Source organism: Salmo trutta, chromosome 22, assembly GCF_901001165.1.
Source record: "Salmo trutta chromosome 22, fSalTru1.1, whole genome shotgun sequence".
Lineage (NCBI taxonomy): Eukaryota > Metazoa > Chordata > Actinopteri > Salmoniformes > Salmonidae > Salmo > Salmo trutta.
Genome location: NC_042978.1, coordinates 11,156,376 through 11,178,750, shown reverse-complemented (window position 1 = coordinate 11,178,750; position 22,375 = coordinate 11,156,376). Strand labels below are relative to the sequence as shown.

General features: G+C 41.5%; 1 protein-coding gene and 1 non-coding gene across 2 annotated transcripts; both read right to left on the bottom strand.

Annotated features, from left to right (window-relative positions):
• Positions 1 to 1,557: 1,557 nt before the first annotated feature.
• dbt (dihydrolipoamide branched chain transacylase E2) lies at positions 1,558 to 20,725 on the bottom strand. The gene is made up of 11 exons (XM_029706569.1): positions 20,652 to 20,725; positions 11,160 to 11,286; positions 10,943 to 11,018; positions 10,609 to 10,790; positions 10,260 to 10,387; positions 9,824 to 10,076; positions 9,318 to 9,484; positions 7,475 to 7,552; positions 2,781 to 2,972; positions 2,415 to 2,486; positions 1,558 to 2,129 (listed from the first exon to the last, which is right to left on the bottom strand). The coding sequence occupies exons 1-11, from the start codon at positions 20,694 to 20,696 to the stop codon at positions 1,962 to 1,964; spliced, it is 1,488 nt and encodes a 495-aa protein (XP_029562429.1). The 5' UTR covers positions 20,697 to 20,725; the 3' UTR covers positions 1,558 to 1,961.
• Positions 2,227 to 2,365, bottom strand: LOC115159033 (small nucleolar RNA SNORD94). The gene has a single exon (XR_003868828.1). It is a non-coding gene; the product is annotated as a small nucleolar RNA SNORD94 (small nucleolar RNA).
• Positions 20,726 to 22,375: the final 1,650 nt, after the last annotated feature.

Here is a 22,375-nt window from a genome sequence, read left to right as displayed (position 1 = left end):
ACTTTTTCCACATTTTGTTGTGTTACAGCCTGAATTTAAAATTGAGATTTGTTATCACTGGCCTACACACAATACACACTCATAATGTCAAAGTTTTTTTACAAATTAAAATTGAAAAACTGAAATATCTTGAGTCAATAAGTATTCAACCCCCTTTTTTATGGCAAGCCTAAATAAGTTCAGGAGTAAAAATGTACTGAACAAGTCACATAATAAGGTACATGGACTCATTGTGTGCAAAAATCACATTTAACATGATTTTTGAATGACTACCTCACCTCTGTACCCCACACATACAGATAATAAGGTCCCTCAGTCGAGCAGTGAATTTTAAATAGTTTCAACCAAAACACCTGGGAGTTTTTCCAATGCCTCACAAAGAAGGGCACCCATTGGTGGATGGGTAAAAACAAAAAGCAGACATTGAATATCCCTTTGAACATGAAGTTATTAATTACACTTTGGATGGTGTATCAATACACCCAGTCACTACAAAGATACAGGTGTCCTTCCTAACGCAGTTGCCGGAGAGGAAGGAAACCGCTCAGGGATTTCACCATGAGGCCAATGGTGACTTTAAAACAGAGTTTAATGGCTGTGATAGGAGAAAACTGAAGATGGATCAACATTGTTGTTACTCCACAATACTAACCTAATTGACAGAGTGAAAAGGAAGCCTGTACCGAATAAATAATTTTCAAAACATGCCTCCTGTTTGCAACAAAGCACTCAAGTAATACTGCAAAAGATGTGGCAAAGTAATTCACATTTTGTCCTGAATACAAAGTGTTATGTTTGGGGCAAATCCAATGCAACACATTGAGTACCACTCTCAATATTTTCAAGCATAGTGGTGGCTGCATCATGTGTTGCTTGTAATTGTTAAGGACTGAGAAGTTTCAGGATAAAAATAAAATGGCGCTCAGCACAGGCAAAATTCTAGAGGAAAACATGGTTTAGTCTGCTTTCCACCAGACACAGGATAATAACCTAAAACACAAGGCCAAAATCTACACTGGAGTTCCTTACCATGAAGACAGTTTTGACTTAAATCTACGGCAAGACCTGGAAATGGTTGTCTAGCTTCGATCAACAACCAATTTCAGTTTGGAGAATTTTGACAAGAGTAATGGGCAAATGTTGCACAATGCTGGTGTGGAAAGTTCTTAGAGACTTACCCAGAAAGATTAACAGCTGAAATTCCTGCCAAAACGTTGCTACAAAGTATTGACTCAATGGTGTGAATACTTACATAAATGAGATCTGTATTTCATTTTCAATACATTCTAAAAACCTGTTTTCACTTTGTCATTGTAGGGTATTGCATCGATTTAATCAATTTTGAATTCAGGCTGTAACACAACAAAATGTGGAATAAGTCAAGGGGTATGAATACTTTCTGAAGGCACTGTAGCTGATATGAACACTAACAAGCGCATGCTGTGCAATGACACTTTTCATAGGGAATCACTAAACCGCACATTCTCTTGAAAATAGCTTTCTAGCATTGATGAGGGAATGTGTGGGGCTGTAAAACAAAAAAAAGGTGCAAAGACATTTTTTTTTACAGGGTTATACAGTATTTCAGAAATACAACACGTTTACTAAAAAGGTTTGTTTTCCAACATTCTGCTCTTCAGGAGAAAGCGCTACTGTTCATACCCATCCTATGTCAGTAAGGCAACCAGAAGAGAGCAATCAAACTAAGGCCACACACACAGATAAAAACAGCCAGCAACTAGAGATTAGTTTTACAACGTCGAGTAGTAGGGAACTTGTGGTGTCCGTGGCGTGAGCAGCCATCCATGTTCGGAGGAAGAAAGGTTTGGAAGGCCAAGGGGGCAGTATGGTGACCAGTAACACCCAGTCAAAGTGACTACCCAAAGAGTCAGAGTACAGTAGACCAACTTCACATCATCATGGGGGCTGGTTTTGCGTCGCTGGGCCAGGGTACTGCAGGCTCATTTCAGATCCAGGACCATAGAGGCCGGGTTCTCCAAGTAGTCCCTCCACAGGTTGGAAAACCGCGCCATGGTGGCCCCGTCGATGATCCGGTGGTCTGCCGACCAGCTGACGTTCATGACGTGAGCTTTCACCACCTCGTCCCTCGAGTTAAACCTTGGCAGGACCTGGACGGGGCATAAACATGTCAGGAGATTATTATTCATAAAGCAATCCAGACATCCATAACTATCAAACAAATGTAACAAGTCCAGACAACGTCATGAGGCTCAGTCAGGCGTCTGTATCGTGTTGACACCTCCCAGTCAGCTGGCCACATGCCCACTGAGCTGAGAACTAGCACCAACACTCAGCTCCCATTATCAGCTGAGGTCCGTACCCCTGCGCCACTCATCATAGCCAGCATTGACAACATAGCTGATAATGTTAAAGTAATATACATTTTCACAAACCTGGATCTTTCCAAGAGCGCCAATCGCCACCTCAGGAGGCAGAATTACTGGCTTTGCATAAGTGCCTCCAATCTGATTCAATGGAAAACACAAATACATGACATGTAAAGACTGAACAAGCGGCTTAAGCAAGCACAGGTCCCAAATAATGCAACCGCTAGCTGTCAATTACTATTCAAGTTAGCATTAGATGGCTACTAAAATAGCATTCGATGGCTACTAAAAAATGCCAACACGGCTTTTAATTATGAAAACGGCAACATTATCAAATCACACAAGGTTTAAAAAAATATATAAATCTGTTTGACTTATCAGTATCACTTTAAGCTCATACTCCCAGCCACTAGTTTCCCCTCCCCAGCTCACCGAGCCGATGTTGGAGAGGGTGAAGGTGCCTCCTGTGAGGTCAGCCGTGCCCAGCTGGCCCGTGGCGCCCAGGATCTGCATGCGGTTGAGCTCCACTGCGATCTCAAACACACTCAGCAACTGCACATTCTTCACATTGGGCACCAGCAGGCCCTGGCTCGTGTCCATGGCCAGGCCAATATTATGGGATGCCTGGTGGTGGAGGAGGAGGAGATAAAGCAGCACATCTCAGAACCAGCTCGGGTTCTCAATCACTTTGAAGAAAGGATGAGAGAAATGTCATGTCCATGTTCATGAGTCATTCTATTTCTACGTCCAGCATTCTGGCGTTTAGATTTCCCTTCACTGGAACTAAGGGGACTAGCACGAATAATGAAATTCAAGATGTAGGATGGGACAAACCTAAACTTTAAATTAGTAGTTTCTCTGAACGGGGGGGGGGACAACCAAATTCACTGAGAACACATTACATAGGATGAAGAAACAATACTCAGAGCCGCAGCTCTTAACTGCTTGTTAAACATAGAACTGATACTGTATACTCGTTGTTGGGGTGGTCCGTGGATGGCTTTATACCATTTCTATGGATCCCTCATGTCCTACTCGTTCTTAGGAAAAAATACGTTTGGTCCAAATCGGATGTTAGGTACTATAATTTATTGAATATTATGAATCCTATAATAAAAAATTAAAAAATAAGGGCCAACTTGGGTGCAATCAATTAGCTTACATTTCTCACAGATTTAAATTATATTTGAACAAAATAATGTTGCGGGAATGCTAATCTTATCAGTTTCTAACTACAGGAACAATTTCAGAACAAAATCAGGTTGTGGGTGTCATGGCTTGTTGAAATGACATGGAACGACCCAGCTGTATCCACACTGGGAGCAGTGACAGCCAAGCGATGAAACCTCACAAAAGTGTTTGGCGTAGCCCAATATCCCCTACAGTCAACCCTTTAAATAACACCCAAGACGTTGCCAGACCCCTGGTGGAGTTGGCGCGTACACCACTAGATAAACACACTGAATCTCTGAAGGGTTAACAGTCACATGTACAGGGTTGCAGGGGTGATTGCAGGGTACAGTGAAAATCTTAAGCTCCGATATGCAGGACTAAGTGAAATAAAATGAAAATGCTAATAAATAAAAAACAATAGAACTATATACACATAACTTTAGCAGTGATTAATACATGTCTATTACGGTGGAGGCAGAGTATAGACTTGAGGTGGTGGGGGGGACCAAGTGAAATAAAAACAAACATAATAAAATAAGAAAAAAAAAATATATAGAAAACAAACAAAGTAGAACTCTGCAATGTTTTATCGGAGCTTGAGGCGAGGCGCCCTCATTAGCTTGCTGCTACATGCCAGGTTGATAGCGTCTGCATTTGGACGCGACGTCACCTCAGAATCGCCTTGGGCAAACTAAGTACCGGAACTGTGTATGGATAAGTTGGAGGTCCTCAACATGTTTAGCCGAGGCTAAAGCCACGAGAAAGGAGGTGTCACAGGAGAGGATCTTCAGATCCAGACTCCAGTGATTCAAAAGGAGGCCTCTCGCAGAGCATCCAAAACCAAATCCCAAGTGGGCGCAATAGGTTGAGAAACCGTAATCTAATTCCTAGGAAAGAAAAGTGTTGATCTGGAAAGAGACAGCTCATTTTGGGGTTAATTTGAACCAGAGACCGTGTGTTGGATAATAGCATGGTTGTGTCCAACCTAGCTTGTTCCCTCGACTCTGCTTCCAACCACCAACCGCCTAAGGGCCCATAACCTGTATCACTAGACACCTCATTAGGTACTAGTGAACTACAGACAGGAAGCAGCAATGAATCCCAGTAATGCACAACCTATGGGAGGGGTGCCCCCTTGTGGAATCATCATAGGGTTTGGTTTCAATACTTCAAAACCAAATGGTAGGTCCAGGTAGTCACAAAAATAGATGGGGGATGGTTTAAATGGTGATTTTAATGAATGGAGCGAATTTGGAGCGGCAGTTTAAGAGAGCGGTTGGAAAGGACGTGGAGCGCTGGGATTTTTGACCGCTCAACTCCAATCATATACTCTGCTCCCACCCTGGGGAGATTCAGATGCCCCTCTGGTACCACTCGTTCAAGGGGTACCAGAGGGGCATTAAACATGGAAAGCTTCCAATACACGTTATGCTTCCGTGAGATCGCATGACGCCCGGCCCCCTAATGGGCACAGAAGGCTCCTGAAATGGCTGACGTGGTACCCCATTTGTAACAAAACATAGGGGCACGGTCGTACCAGTAATGTTATCGTGGAGCGGCGCACTAGTCAACCAGACCCATGCCAAGGCCCTCCTAACCCAAACTAGCTGCTCGGGGGCTGCTTCCTCAGAGGAGCATACAGTGTGCCCACGGAGAGGGAATTCCTTATCCAAAACAGAGTAAATACGGCCTCAAGAGCACGCCTTCTTGAGGACAAAGTAACAAGGCTGATGCGAATCGCAAGCTGCTCCAAGGAGTAGTACAGTTTTGACTTCCCAACCGCAGCGGCTCACTTTGAGCAGGCCAAGGTTCGCCGCAAACACAAGTAAATTAGAGGCAAATTGTGTTCGTCACGCCTGGTCTAAGCAGCTCTGCTGCCGCCCTGGGCAAGATCAACATATGCCGCCCGTGTCTTGTATAGTATAAAGATTTGGAATGGATTGACAGAGTAATGATGTGTGTCTGGTGCATTTCAGTTGAGCCTACTCAGTAGCACTTGGAAACAAAACATAGTTGCCAACTATTCACAGAGAGTTACAATGTTGCAATCACTAGGCAGCCAACTGTCTATACTAGGAAACAGAGTTGGTGTCAATAAGCCACATATATATCACACGACACGATTCACGACCTCATAGTTCAAATTACAATAAACATAATCCAGAAGAACTGTAAAAAGGGATATCATATGAGTTTTTGAAACAAGTGCTTTCATAAAATGCATGACGCGTGCCTCGTTTCACAGGAGCATTATAAAAATAATCCTTAACTCAATGAACCAGCCTTAACGAATTTTGTTTACTTACATTTGATTGTCCAACATCAGTATATAATTTATTCATTTTGTGGCCACCTAGTGTCCTCTTTCCACTGCTGTGGTGCTGAATCGCAGCGGGAATGGTGAGTGGGGCGGGCCTGCCCGGTCATGCCTAGAAGGAATCCAGCTTTTGTCAAATTAAGACCAAGTTCAATTTTAGCTAACACAAACCCTTTTTCCTAAGCTTAACCTAATTCTCCTAAACTGCTACAAAAAGTCAAATCTGACATATTTGACAAATGCTGGATCCCTTCTAGCCATGACCGGCTGGCCCTGGTGTTCGTAGACAGCCATGTTTTGTTATTTATTACTCCTAATTAAAATGTTCATGCCTAGGCTAAATTAAATTACAGAGGCCGGAAAACAGCTGTGTTTCGTTCTTTATTCATTTAAAATGTTCATACAAATAGCCTATTGGACAGGTCGCTCGCAAATTATATAAATATACTTCGGCATTGTGTTTTATTACTGTGTAGGTGACTTGTTCAAGGCAAAATGTTTCTTTAAAAAAATATATAATACATTTAATATCCGTTTAAGCATGGTGAAGTTATTAATTACACTTTGGATGGTGTATCAATACACCCAGTCACTAAAGATACAGGCATCCTTCCTAACTCAGTTGCCAGAAAGGAAGGAAACTGTTCAGGGATTTCACCATGAGGCCAATGGTGACTTTAAAAACAGTTAGGAGTTTAATGGCTGTGATAATCACATTGAATTTTTCTACTTACCCAGACGGAAAGGGGATACCTAATGCATTCAACCGAAATGTGTCTTCCATATTTAACCCAACCTCTGAATCAGAGGAGGTGAGGGGGGGTGCCTTAAAATCGACGTCATCAGCGACTGGGAGCAAGTCTTGTGGGGGTTAACTGCTTGCTCAAGGGCAGAACGGACAATTTCTTTCCCACCTCGCCGGCTTGGTGACTCGAACAAGCAACCTTTCAGTCGAATTAACTCATGACGTGCAACTGTGTATTTCTCCGCTTGCATCTGAGGAAATGACCATTTATTTTTTTTATTGGTTTTTAATAAGCAAATTACATTAGGCCTCACTCCAGAACTTCACTACCATTCCTGTTCCCGTGTCAACCTCTGACTTACAAAGACAACAAACCTGAGTATCTCTTTATTCATTTGGGCATGGTTATGAACCCAAACCCAGCTTAGCCGTCGTCATCTAGGTCACATTTTTAGCAATCTTAACTCATTGCTATAGCCAGGCAAAACAATCCGAAGAATAACAAAACAATTTGTGATTAGGAAACTAGAAGAACCATACAAACTCCAGCACACAACGTCCAGGGGTGAGCACACTCTACCACAAAGGGACAGTTCAGTTGGCTCAACGTAAGACAGACAGTCTCGTGTTCCAATTGTTTGTTTTAGTAGCGTGAATCGTTCCTGTCCACACCGAGATGAAGAGCGGAATAATGGAAGGAATTCATTCTAGCCTCACACTTATCACCTGTGGAAGGCGGGGCTTCCAGTGAGGAAAGGATTTCATTGGCCTTGTCAGGAGTGATTTTAGATTGTCAGAGCGCGACTCCCCATAGTATGTTGTACCGACGTTGACTGACTGAAAGGGAAGCAATGTCTCCCCAAAACCATCCCCCCCTTCCTGCAGCCTTACCTTGTAGGTGATGTTCTGAACAGCCTCGTCCACCGAGGCGTTGAGGATAGGGAAATGGAGAAGGCCCAGTGAAGCAGCCTGCTCAAACAGAGAAGATTATGATTATCTTCAAATAACATTTTATTTGTCACATGCGCTGAATACAACAGGTCTAGGCCTTACCGTGCAATGCTTTACCGTGTAACTAAAGTTAAAATAATAATAACACAAAATACCAATAACGAGGCTATATACAGGGGTCAGTGTGCGGAGTCAGTGTGCGGGGGAACAGGTTAGTCGAGGTAATTTGTACATGTAGCTAGGGGTAAAGTCACTATGCATTGATAAACAGCGAGTAGCAGCAGTGTAAAAACGAAGGGGGGTGTCAACGCAAATAATCCGGGTAGCCATTTGATTAATTGTTCAGCTGTCTTACGGCTTGGGGTAGAAGCTGTTAAGGAGCCTTTTGGACCTAGATTTGGAACTCCGGTACTGCTTGCCGAGAACAGTCTATGACTTGGGTGACTAGAGTCTTTGACAATTTTTTGGGCCTTCCTCCGACACCACTTAGTACATAGGTCCTGGATGGCAGGAAGCTTGGCCCCAGTGATGTACTGGGCCGCACGCACTACCCTCTGTAGCACCTTACGGTCGGATGCAGAACAGTTTCCATACCAGCCGGTGATGCAACCAGTCAGGATGCTCTCGATGGTGCAGCTGTAGAACTTTGAGGATCCGGGGACCCATGCCAAATCTTTTCAGTCTCCTGAGGGGGAAAAGGCGTTGTCGTGCCCGGACCATGATAGTTTGTTGGTGATGGGGACATCAAGGAACTTGAAACTTTCAACCTGCTCCACTACAACCCCATCGATGTGAATTGGGGCGTGCTCGGCCCTCCTTTTCCTGTATGTAGTCCGCGATCAGCTCCTTTGTCTTGAGCACGTTGAAGGAGTTGTTGTCCTGGCACCACACTGCCAGGTCTCTGACGACCTCCATATAGGCGGTCTCATCGTTGTTGGTGATCAGGCCTACCACTGTTGTGACGACAGCAAATGTAATGTTGGAGTTGGAGTCGTGCTTGGCCACGCAGTCGTGGTTGAACAGGGAGTACACGAGGGGCCAACGTGTTGAGGATCAGCGTAGCAGATGTGTTGTTGCCTACCCTTACCACCTGGGGACGGCCAGTCAGGAAGTCCAGGATCCAGTTGCAGAGGGAGGTGTTTAGTCCCAGGATCCTTAGCTTAGTGATGAGCTTTGTGGGCACTATGGTGTTGAACGCTGAGCTGTAGTCAATGAACAGCATTCTCACATAAGGTTACTTTTGCCCAGGTGGGGAAGGGCAGTGTGGAGTGCGATTGCGTCATCTGTGGATCTGTTGGGGCGGTATGCAAATTGGAGTGGGTCTAGGGTTTCCGGGATGATGGCGCAGATGTAAGCCATGACCAGCCTTTCAAAGCACTTCCTGGCTACCGACATGAGTGCTAAGGGGCGTTAAGTCAGTTACCTTCGCTTTCTTGGGCACAGGGACAATGGTGTGAACCAAACCGCAGCCAGCAGGCCATTTACCCAAATCCTCTGGCATAGTACTTCAGGTATGATGTGCAATGATTCTTTCATGACACCCCTGTAATAATGAAGTTTCTGTGCAGGGCATTATAACACTTCAGTCACATAACACAAGCTGCTACCTCTGTCAGAACAACAGTACATGATCTGGCATGAGCGTATAACGCTGACATTTCAACGTCATAACGAACACATCTTATTAGGTGTTACCCCATGCATTTTGGCAATAGCGTCACTTTGCCACTAGACATGTCACCTCACAACTTCATATTATATCATGCCAGGAGTCAAAGGTCACCTTGATGAAGAAGGGCATGTAGCTGAGCTTGACCCCGCGACCCTCTGACAGGCCCTTCAGCTCCTTGCGCAGCTGCACCAGCCTCGTCAAATCCACTTCATCTTTATAACCAAAGTGGGGGATCTTCAAAGCGGCAGTCATGGTCTTCACCATTGCTTTGTGGAAACCTGGTCGTTCAGAAGAACACATTGGAAAAAAGGGATATGTTTTGATGAAGCCAGTACTATATTGCAAAGTTAACACCTGTCCGGTCAGGTCACTTCAGACTGTTGCAAACAAAGCCAGAAGGAAGTTGTTTGGAACCTGGACTGAACATAGATTGGGAATTTAAATACAGTGACTAGCTTTTTGAAACCCGTTCAAAACATCACTGCTACTCTAATTATAATAGACTATATTTAACCTGTCTAGCTAATACTACGGGTTATTCTCTGAATCAGAAATGTATCCCAGAAAGCAAACACATTTATTGGAACCATTAACCATCTCTGTAATGCTCCCTCTACCTTTCAGGGGCTCAGTGCTGTCCTTGCCCGTGAAGACGGGCCTGGAGATGACAGGGAGCGGGACACTTGGTGAGGGCTTCATCTTGGGCATGGAGGCCGAGGAGGGGGCGGACACTGCGGGAGGGGGTGGCTGGATCTCATGGAATGGGGTCGGGGGTAAGATGGCCCCTGTCTGTTTGGCCAGGAAGTTGAGGATGTCCTCTTTGAGGATCCGTCCGTCTCTCCCGGTACCGACCACTTCACTCAGCTTGATCTAAGGAGGAATGGAAAGTAAGCGGCAAAGAGGTAAATAGACTGAATCATCACAAAAGCCTGGACACCCAGTAGTTGGCCATTCCAGGTTTAAAGGGGTGGTGCTAAATCTTGTGCTATAGTGCCATCTTGCAGTGAATGCATGCTTGCATGTGTATGTGTCTGTCTTTTAATAACCACTCACATTGTTCTCCATGGCTAAACGACGGACTGCAGGTGTGGCCTGGGTCTTGTGTCCCTTGATTTCCTGGTGTGTGTGCTCATCGTTTGACATCGCCGGCGTCTCCACAACATCCTCCTCATGGGCCACCTCTGAAAGATCGACCAAAGTCACTATCCCCACCTTCCAACAGAAGCCAGCATTGTTTTTGAACTTAGATATTTTGGTGTGCTCCAAAATGTTTTTATTATAAACGTGACCCAGGTAATATGAACTGGCTTCAAGTTTCAGTTCTATTGTTGTACACATTTGATACATAAAAAGTTGGGAGATTTCCATTACGCCATTGTTGGTGCTTTGGCGGCATACCTACCCAGACCGGGCTCTGTCTCAATATCCACCAGGGGTGTGCCCACTAAGGCTGTGGCATCAACCTCATAGTAGAGCTTTTTAATGACACCGTCATAGCGACTTGTGATGGTGACAGACGCCTTGTCACTCTGTACCTCACAGATGCTGTCAAACTGGGAGACTTTGTCTCCTTCCTTCACATACCTATGGGAACAGAAAGACAACCTTAACATCTTTCTCTTGGAGTAGCTATGCTTAGTAATCAATGAACTTGTGTGGCCTCTAGTGGCAACTCTTAACAAAACGGAATTCATGTACAGCTTTGCATGTTGCTGTACTATATTTTGAAATCATACCATTCCTTCACCGTCACCTCCATGATGCCCTCGCCAATATCTGAGAGTTTGAATGGCACAATCGGTCCTGATGTGACTAAAGAAAGCAAATGATCATTAAAAATGACACATCCATTCTTCAACCTATAACTTCCGCATAGCCTTTCGTGCATTTAAGATTGTTTAGTTTACTGTCTGTACGGAGTGTACACTGTCAGCAGTAGCATCTTCCTCATACCATAACTTGTGTGGAAAAACCTCGAGCTGCACAGCTGAGGGATGAAGACAGTGTGGGGATGACGGGTGTAGTCTGGTCGGCCAGTTTGGACCCTGGAGCAGCAACGCTTGTACCGATGTGCCAAGAGCTGCGATGATAAACGAGAAATAGATCCATGTCATGATCAGTCATTAGATGGGGGTCGCGTTTCAGGACAAGGCTTCGTTAATGGATACTTCTATACCGTTTCAGCATCTAAAGATATAGCTAGCATGACTTCGTAGCTTTCAACAGTTGACAAGCTGCAGAGCAAGTTTAGTTTAACAATCTAATGTTACACACACACAGTACCAGTCAAAAGTTGACGCCTTCTCATTCAAGGGTTTTTCTTTATTTTGACTATTTTCTACATTGTAGAATAATAGTTAGGACATCAAAACTATGAAATAACACATATGGAATCGTGTAGTAACCAAAAAGATGTGTTAAACAAATCTAAATATATTTTATATTTGTGATTCTTCAAAGTAGCCACCCTTTGCCTTGATGACAGCTTTGCACACTCTTGGCATTTTCTCACACTTGTATTTGTTATAATTATTTGTGTATACATGTTATTTTCATGTACACATATTTGGATAAAGCCCAAATCAGATTCATCCAAAATTACTAAACGTATACATTTTATTTTTCCTAATATATCCTAAATATCAGTGCATTATGGTAATGAATAGCATGTTTCAGTAATGTGTTTCATAGTTTGCCATTGGAAAGCTGTACTGAGCTCTATTAAAAATTCGGTAACCCAATACATGAAACTGTCATTTGTTAATGCCAAATGACTTGCATAAAACAACCCTTATTTTACCACAAGTACTGTAATTATGTGCATGCATTTTAAAAAGTGGATTTTTTTACAGTTAACACTGGTGTATTAGGATACAGATGTGTGGTTCTAAGATATTTTAGATGTATTACTAAATTGAATGGGATTCTATGCACAAATGGCATAACATGATATGAAGTACCTAAATATGTCGGATATGGACCAAAAACTTTGTTGGGATATCAAAGAGTATAACTAAAACAGGTACATGTCAAAAATGGGGGATATCCTCTTTTAAGTGGCGGTTGCTCTTTGCTGAAAAACAAACTCCAGATTGTCACTTAGTAAATTAAATGGGGTTTATAAACCCATATTTCATGACAACCCTGCTTAATGAAATACCAGATTTTTACAAAACAATCTATACAAAAAGGTGAAAGCATTGATCCTAGTAATTAATTAAAGTCACCAGCACAGCACACCCATTGAATATACATTAGAATTAGCTTATTATCATTGCCTTATTTAATTAAGGATCTCATTACCGAAACTGACATAAAATATGGTAATGATTAGGGCTGTTGCGGTGACCGTATTACCGCCACATCGGAGGTCATTAGTCATGAAGGCAGTCAAATTCCACATGACCGTTCAGTCACGGTAATTAGGCTTCTCCAAGCTCTGATGCTGCTGATGGTCATTAGTAGCCTACCAAACCTGCCTGGTACTCAGCACTCTATTGTCCCTCTAATCACACACTTCATGAGAGCCCATGAGCTCATGTTGTGCAACATTTCTATAGGCTATGCAATTGCGGGAGAAAACAGAGTGATGGCTGCTAATAAAAAGAGGAGGATCCCATCAGCTTTCTATAGGCTAGGCCTACTATATTTATTTCTCAACTTTCCTAATATTAAGCACATTGCTTATATTTACAACAGGAGAATAGCCTACCTGGCTGGCATGAAAATGAACCACGGGGAAAAGCGTCCTCCATTCGCTATTTAAGTGCATAGATGACATGTTTCAATACAGGTGCATGATAAATGTCCATTCTAAATCAAAACAAATGTGTCACATATATTATTTAGTATATGTAAAGACAAGATTAAATCAAGAATAGTCCGATGGGTGATAATATTAGCCTATCACTTGTGAATTATATATTAATCACTTGTGAATGATGCCCAGCATAAGAAACAATACCTGTTTATTTTTGTCTTTTTCCAATCAGTTGCACACCTCATGTAGCCCAGCCCATAGAAACCTTATTAAAACATATAGGCCTATTAAGCAAATTAATTCGCTTTACAAGTGGTGTAGAGCCTAACCGGCACATATAAGCAACGAGTAAGTTTCAATTTTGGGGAAGATCATTTTCACCATAAAAATTCACCTTTATAACAAAAGCATTACATGCATAATTGTATTTGAGGTCCCTTTTGATAAATGGTGTTTTGCGCTAATGGAACATTTGCGCTTATAGCCTACTACCATGTGCGCATTGCTGCGCTTATAATATGAAGAAATAGCCTAATAGTTTATCAACATGTTAAGCTAAACGTTCTGATCTGTTGCGTCAGCCACATTAAATAAAAAAAGGGTTTTTGATGCTAGTGGTTGTATTCATTTGGGATCTCTCATCCCACAACTGTCCCAGACTATGTATGGAATATTTATTTCACAGAATAGGTTTACTTTTGTACTATGGGGGATAATAGATTGACATAGGCTAGTGCTTTTGCTGTTTGTTAGGCCTACTAAGTAACTGATGAAAAGTAAATGTGGAGAGTTCTTCCAATATCTTCAATATGCACCTCGGAATTGTAAAGGACGCACACAGTTGTGTCCCCGATATGTCTGTCTTCACTTGTAGCCTGTGAGAAAGACCTCATCACGTGACTGAGAGCCGAGCCGTGTGAGTGAGAGATGCTTCGGATTGTGCAGCACACTCGGGGAGAAAGGCACAACGCAGCACTCCGGGCATGGACTTTTTTAAGTTGCATTACAGCCACAAAGGGGATGCCACCGTGAAATTCGAGCCAATATCAAGTGCTTGTCAAATTGTGAATGAGAGACTAATGAAGTGTGTACAGCCTGCGCAAAAAAACAAAGCAGAGCTCATGCCTTTCTAGCGTCTTTTTTCAAATCCTCATTGGAGTCACATCATGCAGCCTTACGATGTATTAAAAATCAAAACATATAGCCCAACGTTTGTAGAACAACTAAAGTTACATTAATAATTCTAAATTAAGCATATAGGAATACCTATTTCTTTGTTAACCGCTCAGAATAGCCGCATGTGCACTCTCCCTCAAATCGTTTGGAGGAAAATATTGATATTTTATTCAGCTTTGTTCAATTGTATTTTTTATTACTATAAAATAATGCCACGGAATTCTAAGCAAATCTTGTCTGCTAAATTAACTAGTGTAGCCCACAGCCATATGGCATAGCCAGATCAGGACCTAACATAAGGACAACTTAGAGTATGCTATTCTGTTCTTCTGAAATAGACTACATTTTCTTCATATCATGCTTCTTTAGACCTGTCTAAAATACAAAATGGATTAATGGTGAAGGTGTAGGCTTTATTACATGGATTTAGTAGACTTTTTAAAATGGCTTCTTGGCTATGAATGTAAAATCCAGGAGAAGCTAATTGTGTTTGTTAATTAAGGGTCAATTACTGTGAGACCGACAGTTATTTGCTTGACAATCATCGGCTGACGAAGTTCTGTGACCGCCACAGCCCTAGTTAATGATACATTTGTGTTTCGGTAATGAGAGGACCTTAGCTCAATATGCAAGTAATAGGAGATAGCCATTATGAATTAGCAAATAATTGACCCCATCACTAATGTCCATTCATGCCTTCAAGATGGTTCTAAGTTCTTCTCAATTTGAGGTTTAGTCATATCGGTGATGAGAACGCTAAGTGTCGTAAAGGGGGTGTTGAGAATAAGACCCTCATTCTGAAGGCATATAAGTGTAGAAATTAAATTAACTTGTGCTCGTCTAAAGGCGTCCCTGCATGCTTCCGAGCTGAAACAGTTCAGAGGGGTTTGTGCATATATTATGATGAAATGTTGTGATGTTTTTGTTCGTTTTGGACTTCAGTAAGGGTTTTTCAGTTCGGGCACACATTTTTTTCCTCGAGGCCAGCTGAAGTTCGGGAGACAAAGTCTACGCCCCTTCATCCGTGATTGGTCAACAGTAAAAACTCTTCAATAAAAAGTCTGTTGTCATTCAACGAGAGACTACTTGTTATCATGCACATTTTTTCATTGAGAAATACTGCAAACATCTTAGTTGGATGTAAAATTGTGTGACTAAGATCTTGGAAAAAACATTAAAATTAAGGACAGATTTCTTGAGTTATCTTGGATTAATTCTGACTATTTTGTGGAAGTGTATACTGGCTACGGCATCTAAAAATGGACAAACAGTACTATTGCAGCCTTTTTGTTGTTTTTCAAGTGAAGGTCTTAATGGAGTATGCGAGCACATTTGTTCATTAGCCGCCCGCCGAACTGAAGCATGCTGACGCCTTAAGGACTGCTCCTTTAGATGATGCATCATGGGTGAATAAAACATTTTTTTTTTAAATGAGTTACTACACCAACTTGAAAAAGTGTTACAGTAACGAGAAACATGTCCACGAAGTGTTTTTACTAATAAATATTAAGTAAACTTCAACTAGTATACAATTTGTATGATTTACTCACCAACTACAGCAACAGAGTGTTTTCTTCAAATAAGTTAGGTTTTTCTAAAGTAAAAATTGTATAAAATGACTTAAGAATTTAATTTGGATGCATTTCATTAATGAGAATTTGGAGAGAAAATGTATAAAATTCAGGCAAAAATGTAAAATGTATTTAAAATGAGACACTGTGCTATAAACTAAGCATTGTAGTCTTCAGAATGATAGTTGAAGGTGCATTATGGTTTTTTAACTCAATTTTCTACTGCCATGGTTTCATGAGAATCACCCAGCCATGTGGGAAAGTTGTTTAGCTATTTAAAGTGGAAACTTTTGTTGCAAAGTAGGGCTGGGCGATACGGCCAAAATATCATATGTTATTTTTCACATTTTTGACGGTATTTTATGTTTTTGATTAATAAAAGTTCTAAATTTGCTTTACGAGTAGTGCGTAACCGTAGGGTGGCAAAACACATTCTAAATGATTTCAATGGGTCTTTCTCCATTCTGATTGTTTTATACTGTTCAATTCAACTTCAACCTAAAATAATTTCCTGCATTTCCATAAATTTCTACATTTCCTGCACTCATTTGAAATCATTTCCACACTGCCACAATATAGCTAGCCAGCTAACTAGCGATTAGCATTAGAGCCTAACATGATTTAGCTTAACTTGCTAAGAAAATACAAAGTAGCTGTTTGCAGATGTAAGAAACACAAACTAATAACGTGTATATTAAGATCAAATTGGAAACAACATTGTTGTCATCAACATTGTTGCATTAAACATCCAGACTGAACGAAAGTGTCTTGTGGTCAAGCAACAACAAATGCGCTCCTTAAGTGACAGGGGGGTGGGAATAGGTCTGTGTGGAACGCACAAAATGAGTATCAGCCATTGAAAAGTGTAAATTTACTAAATTGTAGCTGGTCCCATCAGATAACATGGCAAACGTTAGCCCTATGCTAACCTCAACAGGTCGTACCGATTATAACTTCTTCAGCCTATGAAAGATTTTAGACTTTATATCCACCAACCAATAGCATTTCTTAAAATTAGGGATGCACGAAACAGTAAAAAAAAAATAATAATAATAATAATAAATTGGTGAACATAACAGAATCTGCTGATATTTGCGTAAAATGCCAACATCGGTATCGGCCGGTGTCTAATTTAACGGCGATGTTAAAAACCGATGTCAAAGCTACCGTGCATACCTATATAACGTAGGTACATCACGTAATAACGCCACGTAAAATGTTGCGCTACACGTGCAACACAGCATTCCTAACCTAGCCACACAATGTCTGCTGTGTGAATCGAGCAGTCAACAAGTCGAGCAGTGATTTGAAAGAGTAAGAACTTCAGCGACACAACTCAAAGGCGAAATCCATTAAAGCCAAGATAATGGAATTCATTGCCCTTGACAATCAACCGTTCTGTCGTAGGTGATGTTGGCTTTCGCCGACTGGTCGAGCACCGGTACACACTACCAAATGCGCTATTTTTCAGATGTTGCCTTACCGGAGTTACACAGTAATAGTGTCACTGCTATTAGCTTCACGACATACATACTATGGAACACCGTTTGCATCTTTGTGTGTCAAAAAAGATACAGTAGCCCTGTCAAAGCTGTACAAAAAAAAAGTCTGCAAACAAGCAAACACTGGCCACGAACGATGTGTTTATAATACCGCGTTGGTAATAAAGCATCATTTGTTCAACCGCAACTTCTGGGGTTGCTAGCTTTAGCTTGGTACCTAGTTAGCACCAATACAACCAGCCTGAAAACAATGACCAGCAGAAGCTGCAGTTATTTTCATTATTCTTAGCAATGATTTAGGAATCCTTGTGAGTAAGTATTAGCTAGGTTGCCACTTGTTTGCCTATTGAAATTGAACTGCAGTTCATGAAAATAAATAACTAGCCAGCTGTTGCTCAAAGCTAACGTTATAAGCAGCCAGCTAGCTTCATCTGGCTAGTGAGGCTCGACCGGACTGGGTTGTGTTGTGAAGCTAGCCACAATAAGCATTAGGCAAAATAGTGACATTTGCAGTTTGCCTTCAAATTTAGTGTCATTGACAGTGATGCAAATTAATACTAATAGTAGAATTATGCCATACCTTTATTTTGAAGGCAAAGTCCACTATTGTGGCTAATCCTTAGTGGCTAGCTTCACATAGATAGGTCTGACCATCATTAATCAAATAAGAACTGTCTCATAAATTAGGGTTATTTTAGATGATGACACCTAGCTATATAGTTAGCTGGCTAACTATAGCTACTGAAACAGATTATGTCGTGTTATTTGACGTGCATCTTTTTTGACACGCAAAGACCCAAACGGCGTTCCATAGAAATCCTGGTTGAGAATGACACAACTGAACAACAAAACAGCACAGCAAGTAAGTAAAATAAATTGGGTTTGATTATGTTTTACTGGTAATGGGGACATAAGTAAATGGCAACAAAACTTTTTGGTCAGTGTGGTGTGTGTGTAACCTTTATTTAACTAGGCAAGTCATTTAAGAAATTGTTATTTACAATGACGGCATACCCCGGCCAAATCCGGACAACCCTGGGCCAATTGTGCGCCGCCCTATGGGACTCCCAATCACGGCCGGATGTGATACAGCCTGGATTCAAACCAGGGACTGTAGTGACGCCTCTTGCACTGAGATGCAGTGCCTTAGACCGCTGCACCCATGTGTGTGTGTTAATTAACTATTTAACTGTACTAGAATGCTTAAAAAGGCCGCTAAAATTTTAAATATCGGTATCGTTTTTTAAGCAAGGAAAATATTGGATATCGGCCAAAAACGTCATATCAGTGCATCACGACCTAAAATAGGTCAGCACTGGCCACTAGAAGGATATTTTGAACCTACAAATTCAAGGTTAACTTGTTTCGTTGGTCTGTAACAAAATGTGAGTCAACATTGCACCGATGCATCCTTGACTAGGCAACTACCTACTACTGTTAAACATTTTCACTTCTTCATATACACATGACAAAATCCCACGTTATCAGTTTCACACACACATCCATGTGCTTTTATGGGGAAATTAGGTCCTTACATGTAAGTTCATCGTAAAAAAAAGAAGCTAAGAGCCTTATGGAAATAGCAGTCTTGTACTGTGGGCCATCATCGCTTCTCAGTAGCAGACACTGCTAAAGCGGTTGACTAGCAATTGATGGTGCACTTTAACCATGGGTTCGAGCCAACTTGGCAGCAAGCTTTTTTAAATGACGGGGGATAAAAAAAATCTTCACTGCCCGTCCTTAATGTTCGATTCAAAACGCATGTGACGAGCTGGATGATAATAATAACGCATAGCCTACAAAACCTTGTAGCCCTACATTTTGGCATACACATCAATGTAATACAGCCTCTGCAATATGATTATTAGGCAAAAGTGTGTGTGCTAGGCTGAAGAAAGAGAAAGCTCCTTATTAAATTCCTTCATAATCTTCATTTTCAAGCTGTTGGCTGTAGGCATCCCTTTTCAACACCTTTAACAGTGCTGGACTTGAGCAGGCGCTCACCAGAACGGAGTTTCTGCACCTCTTATAAAATATTAGCTCAAAAGTATTGTACAGTTCCTGCACCTAAATAAACAGTACCGGCACCCAAAATGAGTACTGATACCTATTTTATTCCAAGTCAAGCACTGCACAGTGTCTTATTTACTTTGAAGAACTACTAAAATAGTGATTGTCAGACAACAGCTCTATAGAGATGAAATGACTTGGAATTAAATAATAAAGTCATCATATAAAACAAATGTAATATACACAACTGAAATATTTTATTAATTTGAATAACTGATGGGCAGTCACTACCATCATGTGACTTTTAATCATTTATTGTGTATTGTTACAGCATTCACCCCGCATAATGCATGGTCCATTTAATTAAAAAAGAACATTTAATAATCGTATTTTTTTTATTCAATCGGACCGACCTCAAAATATTATCACCAATGTGATTCCGACGTTCACCAAAAATATCATCACTAGTGAAACCCCTTTAACTTTAAAATGTTTGCAAGTATGGCCCCATTTTCACCAACTATCCATAGGTTTTTAAGCGGCCACGGTTGGCTGCGTGTGAACTACAATTCCGACACAGTTTTAACGTTTTCGAAACGTCAATAATCACGTACTGAAATGCCCCTTAACTTTCATATGAATGAGAAAGCATCTTTCAAATAACAAAGATAAACTGCTACAGTAAGTGTTGCACAAATCCATACGCAAGTGTATGCCTCCAGTTGACGAACTACACTTCCTCCCCAGTTAAGTTTACACACAGGTGTTCGGAGAACGCTAAATAGCCAATTAGCACAGGTGGCCGCCTGTCTTCCGTAAACAAACGTTGTAATATAACATAGAGATGGCCGTATGGGAACCCTGTCACAAACCCTAACCCTATAAAAAGTGTCGTAATTTAACCTTTTGATTTTAGAAATGTATTTGTCGCTGATATGAAAAAAAACGTAACTTGATTCCAAAACCATACCGCAAGCGATGCGTTGTAAGGTTCAGAACGAGCGTAGAAACTCTTAAAATATTACAGTACTATCGTCGGGCGCAAAAGGTAACGTTAGTTACAGTAGTCTATGAATGGGTTAGGGATGACATTGTATCTTCATTCAAGTTCAATTATTTCAGACACACACATCGTCAACCGTTTGAGTCAAATAAACAGTTGACTATCTGGGTAGTAGTAACCAACAGATAGCAATTATTCAAAACTACAAAACAATTAGGAAATATTGTCAATTTCAATCCCACTTCACTGTAACATAGACTAAAATTTGCTTGTTTGCTAGTCAGGCTAGCAGCTGCATGGGAAACGTCTCTAAATTGATGTACAGTAGCAGTATTTGTAAATGCATGATCCTTGTGCATCATCAACTATCTCGCAAAGCTTTCACGTCGGTATACACATTTGGAAAAACTTTAACAAACCTACCAATCGTCTCATAAATGTGAATGAGCCTCTGGTAACTGCCGCCATCTTTGTTTCTCTTCGTCCGGATCCAACGCACGCCCCTTTCAATGGCCAATCAGAGATCAGTCACTATAGATATTTTACTGCGTTCATGAGCCAGCCGGAACTAGGAAACACGTGCCATGTTCAACTAGTTAGCAAGTCAGAATATCCGAGTTTCCTAGTTTCAACGGGGTTGTGAACGCGGCATAAATCCACTAAATGAGCCAGACATACTTTTGAAGAGATGGGCGCAAGTACCCCTGACTGAGAATAAATAATATTTCCCGTCGGGTGGGAAAGGTGTCACATTGTTCCAGGTCAGACAGGTAAAATGGTAGAAGTGGATGCTGAGTTCGAATCAAGCAGCACGTTGAACAAAGTTGGTGAAGATGCATGTCCTGAATGGACAACAGTATTGTCGAAAACTGGAACAAAAAGGAAATTGTCTGAAATTGGAGTGGAGGAAACGTCTGAATGATAATGAATCGCTTCTTGTTGAGTAAGAATGCATGTGTGGGGAAACCCATTTGAGGTGTCAAATGGTGATGTACACGCTGGGAAAAGTGGAGTGTCAGTGACCAGGAGTGGTCTTATTTTCATTCATTGTATTTCTGAAGAACAAAGGAAGATTGCAGTGGGCCTCAACAGACCCACTGGGGGAATGGAGAAAAATAATAAAGTCTGTTCCACTTATGCCGCTTCCATGAGCCGTCTTCCCCAACCTCCTGTGCTACGCATGTGAAGCTTGGTTATGTAAGACACGCTGTGAGAGCTTTAGTCCCCAAACCACTGCAGTGTAAGAACTGTAAAGGATTTGTTTCAAGTGTGGGCAGACGGACGGAGTATACTGAAGAAAAACAGTGTTGTACTTGTGGGGATCATGATCCTGATTTCCTGGAGTGCCCGGTAAGGGTGAAGGAGATTGAGGTGGCAAAATAATTGAGAAAACAAGTGATGCTCGTGAAGATATGGTAGTGAAGTAAATGTTTGCTACGAGTCAAAAGATAACCCAAATGTTTAACACACAGGGTTTGTGGCATTCATTGCCACAGTTCTAAACTGTACAACTCAAGCCTCAAGGGAGAAACTGGACATTGTGGTTGCGGCAGAAAAGTTGTTGGGACTTGTAAAAACGTTTTACTGGCGCTGGAAGACGGCCCACCTTCCCAGGCTCCCCTTGAGCATGTGTAGTGATCAAATCGGTTTATTTTTAAATAGTAAAGTTGTTTGGTTTATTTTATTTTGGTCGTCTATACAATAGAAGAAGTAGATCAGATGGGGAAGGGAAACTCGTATTAACGTGTGTACTTTGACCATGCGTCGTCAATGGACCGCGCAATGCATCCTGGACGTTTCTAGGACGAGCTCTCCTTCAAGGGGTGAATGAGAGTCAATTGGGCGCTAGCTCAAAAACCCAACATTAGCATAAATTTCGTCAACATTACAAATCTTTTCCGAGATAATGATCTGTTATATCTGTTATATCGTATAGCTGGGGAATCGTGACTACGTACTTTCGAGGGAAATATGCAGGTTTCTCGACTCGCACTGATTTTGAGACGGGATTTCGTGACGATTAGTTTAGCAACCGCGTGACGCAGCATGACAACGGGAACGCGATTGGTCGACCATCTGCTGTGTGAGCCGTGACACGATCGTCAATTCATTGCCTAATGGCATTCCGATATATCCTCCTTTCTCTG